Raw genomic sequence first — 6,275 nt, 5'->3', positions numbered from 1 at the left:
GAGTGCAGTATTGGCAGAGGGGCGGTACTGAGCGAGTGCAGTGTTGACAGAGTGGGGTACTGAGCGAGTGCAGTATTGGCAGAGGGGCGGCACTGAGGGAGTGCAGGATTGGCAGAGGGGCAGCACTGAGGGAGTGCAGTATTGGTAGTGCTGTAATACTGAGGGAGATTTGCACTGCCAGTGCTGGTTTTCAGATGGGAGATGATAATGTGAAGTTTAATGTGCCCTTTCAGATGTGTAGGGAGAGAAACCTTGCTGTTGTTGAAACTCCTAGATACAAATTGTTCTCCTGTGCTAACAGTCAGCAATTCCCTTGATGCTTGTCCCCTATCGCTCATTAGCCTCATGCTCTGAACATTGTGCTTTGTTCCCAGATCCCTGTGTTACCAGACCCTGCAAGAATGGGGGTCGCTGCAAAGCTCTCCCCTCAGACTCTGGGCAACAACCCTCTGGATTTACCTGCAGCTGCCCTGCGACATCCACAGGACGTCTGTGTGAGAAGCCCATGGTTCAGGTAGTGACATGCTGAGCAGTTCATGGCCAAAGCTGATTATGTTCATTGGATGGAACAGGCTGACATGGTCACCCATCGAAAGGGAGTATTAGACCAGACCATTCGGTCTATCAGAACCAACCCTTTAGGGGTTGTGGGGAGGGGCGTGGGGGTGTGAGACTGCACAATAACTGACCTTGTCCCAGTATTGTGGCGATGTGGCCGTAAGTGCAGATTATTGTTAAGGTGTGTTTGGTTGATCTTTAACCCTCGCCCTTGTTCACTCTACAGGTCTGCTCTCTGCCCAGGCTTACAGGTATTTGTAAAGGAAAACACCGCATTCCATCAAGGCGCTGGTTTTACAGCACCCTCTCGGGTCTGTGTGAGGAGTTTGATTACAGTGGCTGTGGCGGAAACAGCAACAATTTTCAGACACATGAGGAATGCACGAAGCGATGTGAGGTCGGTGCTTGCTGCTTCCGTCAGCCAAAGCTGACCAACTTCCTGATTGGCTATGATCATGAAGGTTACGATCGCTATGGATACAACACATCTGGCCTGGACCGGTCTGGGAGGCAGGTGGTGGCCTTTAACCCCGTGCGTTCTGGACCTGCACTGTTCGGACCAAATGGACAGGTCTTTAGTGGCCTGAGCGATGGGCGTGAGTTTGACAAGTATGGGTTTGACAAACAGGGTTACGACCGGGATGGGTTTCACAAGGACACTGGGTTTAATCTGACTGGATACAACAAAAGAGGAGAGCACGACTCCAGAGGCGAGTTCGACACAACTGGATTCAACGCTGAGGGTTATAACCGTGCCCAGTTTGACTGTTTTGGGATCAATCGTGAGGGGTTCAACTATCTTGGCTACTTTGCAGCCTTTGACTATCATTGTGAATACCTGCCATCATCACACTGCCAGGCCATCAACAGAGCTGACCTGAGGAGAGAGGTGGTCAGCTTCAGACCAGGCCAAAGGTGTGAGGACATCTTCTGTGGCCAGAGCTGTGGCTGCACCTTCCAAGGTCGTTCCTATCACTTTGGCGAGTCCTTCGAGTACGGTTGTGAGATCTGTCTGTGCAGTTACACCGGAGTGATCGAATGCAACTGTCGGCATGTCAGTCAACGCAAGGAGATCCGGGACATGATGGCTACTGAGATGAAGGCTTATCAGGCAGCAATACGGGATCTCTACTCGAAACAAGGTATGGCCTTGTCTCAGCTCCACGTTAGTGTGAGGGAACACGTGTGTACAAAGGTGCACACTGTGTGAGGGCACACTTACATCTGTGTGTCTGAGAGTGTGAGGAACGGGCATGTTCCTGAGAGCCAGCAGCTGTGTTTTTTCATACAAGGAACAACACAGCTGAGTCTAATCCTGTCTTTATCTGTCAATCCTGCCTCACCTTACCCCCCAGCGATATGTGTGTGTGTGTATATGTACACACAAATATCTAAACCTGCCTGCCTGTCTGTGTGTCTACGTCTGTGTCTGAGGTTAAGGTGCTGTGTTTTAGATGAGACATTAAATCGAGCAAAATAAAAACCAAAAGAGCTGCGGATGCCGTAAATCGGAAACAAAAACAGAAATTGCTGGAAAAGCTCAGCAGGTCCGGTAGCATCTGTAGGGAGAAATCAGAGTTAATGTTTTGGGTCGAGTGACCCTTCCTCAGAACTGAGGAACTCCAGTTCTGAAGAAGGGTCGCTTGACCAGAAATGATAATGCTGATTTCTCGCCATCACATTGATTCCTTGTCTTCCCTTTTAAGTAGTTGATAAAACCCCATGATCCTATTTTGAAAATAAGGAATGGGATTCTTCCTGGTTTCCTGCTTATTATTTATCTCTCAACGTAATCACCTAAACAGATTCTGACCATTTGTTATGTCAACACCACCTGGGACATTGGAGAAATAGATTCACCAACAGGCAGCCTCTTTCCTTCAGAACGGAGTCCAACTTCACCTATTCACCAAACTACTTGATACATTCTTGAGCTGAATGCTGTAGAGGTGTGGCCATATGTAGCAGCAGTGCAAGTCCCTCTGTTAACATTAAAGTCACCACCACAGCCCCGCACCATCAGTTCTGTTTAGTGCCAGAATTAAAGAATGCTTACAGGATTGTCTGACATTCCTTCTTCAATCATTTGTGCTGCTTATTCTCCTTCAACCAAACCCACTAAAACAGATGAACCAAATTTTCCATCACATTGCTGTGTGTGGGATCCTGCTGATTATGAACAGAATATATGATAGAATCCCTACAGTGTGGAAACAGGCCCTTCGGCCCAACAAGTCCACACTGACCCTTAGAGCATCCCACCCAGACCCATCGCCCTAATCTACACATTCCTGAACACTATGGGGAATTTAGCATGGCCAGTCCACTTACCCTGCGTATCTTTGGACTGTGGGAGGAAAACGGAGAACCTGGAGGAAACTCTCACAGACATGGGGGGAATGTGCAAACTCTACACAGACAGTCACTTGAGGGTGGAATTGAATCTGGGTCCCTGGTGCTGTGAGGCAGCAATGCTAACCACCAAGCCACCTATAAATGATAAATTCCTGTATAATAACAGTGTGCTTTCCTATGACCTGACAGGTACTTGGGAGGAGTTTGCCACATTGAGAGCAGAGTATGCCCCACAGGCCAATGGCCTATCTACCTTCCTTCCCTGGCACCGATACTTTCTCCGCACGGTTGAGCGGGAGCTACAGAAGGTATCATGTGACATCAGCATCCCGTACTTCGAGTGGACCATTGACGTGGGCTCGATGGAGAGCTCGACTGCCTGGCAGGCTAATTTCTTTGGGCCAAATGGAGACTCTGAGACAGGCTGTGTTTTACATCACCCTTTCCAGCTGGACAGCAAATGGGAACCTTGTCTCCGTCGCCAGTTTAACTCTTCCGTCGCTCTGCCTGATGCCATCAACATCCAGCTGATATTGGCCGAAGAAGACTTTAATCAATTCTCCATTCAGATGGAGGCCATCTCGGGCCTTTTCCATGTTTGGGTTGGAGGTCACATGGCCTCACCTTTCAGTCCTTATGACCCAATCTTCCTGTCTCATTATGCATTTATCGACAAGCTTTGGACCCACTGGCAAGACCGCAGTCCCAGTGGCTTGCCCCGTTATCCTCCTGAGCTCCGGTTTGTGAAGATGAAACCGTTTGACATGGCCCCTGATGATATCCTCCTGTCTCAGCAACAGCTGTGTACCACCTATGCCCCAGTTACACTCGGTGCCCCCTGCAACGTTACGACCCCTGACCCCCCGCTCCGTCACCGAGACGACTACAACGGGGAAGATAGTGATCGAACTGCCCAGTCGGAGCTGCAGGGACAATACGATGTACACGGCTACAATCAGCACGGGTACGATCGCCATGGCTACGACCAATCCGGCTGGGATCCATATGGTTACAGCAGAGACCATTTCAACCGGGATGGTTTTGACGTTGAAGGGTTTGACATTTCTGGATATAACCGGTACGGCTTCAATCGATCACAAGTCACACCATTTGGAATGCGGAAGGATGAGTCCTACCTGCCTTACGTTGAGGTGGAGCTCATTGAGTCCCTCTTTGACAGGGGCTATAATATGTATGGATACAACAAATTTGGTTTGGATAAGAACGGGTTTGATGTGTTTGGCTTTGATGAGAAAGGCTACGACAAGGACAACTGTAATTACTTCTTCCGAGGCCCTCATCACATGAGATTCTACTTCTTCATCCAGCAGCAGTTATACATGACAAGTCCCAAGCTGCTGCTCAATGTTAAACGTATCTGCCCACCTGTAAGCCCACTCCCAGATTGGTGGCTTGTTCAGAACTGGATGACTATCGATGTGCAAGAAACGGTCACAACAATCAGGCTGATTGAGCAGAAATGGGCATCCCATCATCCATTTGACCACGGATATATCCCCAGCATCACCTCCGTGAAAGACAACAACCTCTGGCTCCCTGTGACTCCTGACCTCAGGTAGGCACACCTGTTTGCTTATTTATGGTTGATTTCAGAGCTAATTTTATGAGGACACTGTTTCTGACATGCAGCATCTGATCCGAGGAAGCACTTCTTCCTCGATTACAGAAGGGAAGTTACATAGGTGCTGGAAATCAGAAGCTGCTGGCAGCATCTATGGAGAGACCTACACAGTTAATAGGGGGAGGGTTGCCAGGCCATTTGAGGCAGGTTTGGAGATGAGGCAGTGAGCAAAATCAAACATTAATGCATTGCGCCAGTTGTCTGTCCTGCTTTTCTTAGGAGTCTCTGCAGTGATGACAACCTTTGTACAGCAGCAGAGGAAGCCACTAAAAGATATTAAATGGGCAATTCACAGCAATCTTCCGAGGGCAATGCAGTTGTGAAAGTTTTCTCAAAAGGCCCCTTGCCCAGTCAGCACCTCAGCTAGTCAGAGGAAGTGATTGGCCAGAGGCAGATGACGCAACTGATCACTTGCTTGAAAATTGGCAAGGAAGCTTTATGTGCTGCTAGCGAATTTACATTCCTATAACAGACCCGAACAGCCAAGAATACACTGTATCCCAAAAGTTCAGGTCACAAAGACGTAAACATTAGGAACAGGAATACACCATTTGACCATACAAAATGTCATACATTGTTTATCTGATTGTGATCTCAGCTCCACAATCTTTGACACCATTGTTGCTCAATAAACCATCTAATTTAACCATGAAAATATGCAGTTGTATCAAAAGTTTGGAGTTTAAAATGGAGTCAGAAACATTTTGGTCAGTTGTGTGAAAGTTTTTTTTTAAATTCAGGCAGGAGTTTTGAAACAGTGATGTAAATGCATCGATATAAAGAAAGCATGTGACTGGGATTGATGCCTGAGGGGTCCCCAGTGATGGTAAAGGATAAAATGTTTGTCATGGTGGGTTTATGACATGCAGAGTAAACAGAATATAAGCCGTTATTTTAGTTTTAACTTCCCAGCCAAAAAATCAGCTTTTTTGGTTCTGAGGTAACTGCGGTATTACTCAGTTCAGGGGAACCTGTCACCTCAGCAGAAGTATTTCTAATCTGTGGAATTTCCAAGGCAGGAAAGCTTGTAAAGAAGTCTTAAAATTGTTACAACTAAGAAAGTTTAGGCCCTCAGAACTTTTTTTTAAAAATTCAGTCATGGGACATAGGCATCGCTGGCTGGCCAGCATTTAGCTGCACTCGAACTGAGTGGCTTGTTAGGCCATTTCCAAGGGCAGTTCAGAGTCAGCCACACTGCTGCGGGTCTGGAGTCACATGTAGGCCAGACCAGGTGGGGATGGCAGATTTCCTTCCATGAAGGATATTAGTGAACCAGATAGGTTTTTCTGACAATCAACAATGGTAATTTTCATGCTCATTGGTAGATTCTTAATTCCAGAGTTTTAAAAAAAATTTGAATTCAAACCCAGGTCCTCAGAGCATTAGCTGAATTTCTGAATTAATAGTCTCGTAATAATACCACAAGGCCATCGCCTCCCCTTAAACTGTGAAAGGTTTATGCTTGGAGATTTAGGATGAAATTGTAAAATTGTTTCTGTAGTCCATGACAAAGAAAGTGTCAGTTGAATGGAAACCTAATGAGTTGAGAGAATTCTAATTTCTCTGCATTGAATCTCTGTAACATCTAGCTTTGAAAACCAGTATTGAAGTTTATTTTGAGATAACAAGGTGTAGAGCTAGATGAACACAGCAGGCCAAGCAGCATCAGAGGAGCAGGAAACGTGACGTTTCGGGTCTGGACCCTTCTTCAGAAATGGGG

General features: G+C 46.9%; 1 protein-coding gene across 1 annotated transcript in view; it reads left to right on the top strand.

Moving 5' to 3' along the window:
• The window catches only part of LOC125482207, a gene marked incomplete at both ends in the record, with an annotated part of 7,534 nt that extends 3,045 nt beyond the window's left edge, over positions 1-4,489 (top strand). The window contains 3 exons of the mRNA XM_048594223.1: positions 375-514; positions 785-1,700; positions 3,103-4,489. Coding sequence (XP_048450180.1) covers positions 375-514; positions 785-1,700; positions 3,103-4,489 — 2,443 coding nt within the window. The remainder of the gene's footprint in view (positions 1-374; positions 515-784; positions 1,701-3,102) is intronic.
• Between the last annotated feature and the right edge of the window lie 1,786 nt (positions 4,490-6,275).

The sequence above is a fragment of the Rhincodon typus genome, unplaced genomic scaffold (assembly GCF_021869965.1).
Source record: "Rhincodon typus isolate 14 unplaced genomic scaffold, sRhiTyp1.1 hic_rhity00007131, whole genome shotgun sequence".
In the NCBI taxonomy this organism is placed as follows: Eukaryota; Metazoa; Chordata; class Chondrichthyes; order Orectolobiformes; family Rhincodontidae; genus Rhincodon; species Rhincodon typus.
Note: the sequence above shows the minus strand (reverse complement) of the source record. Positions and strands in the feature narration are given on the sequence as shown.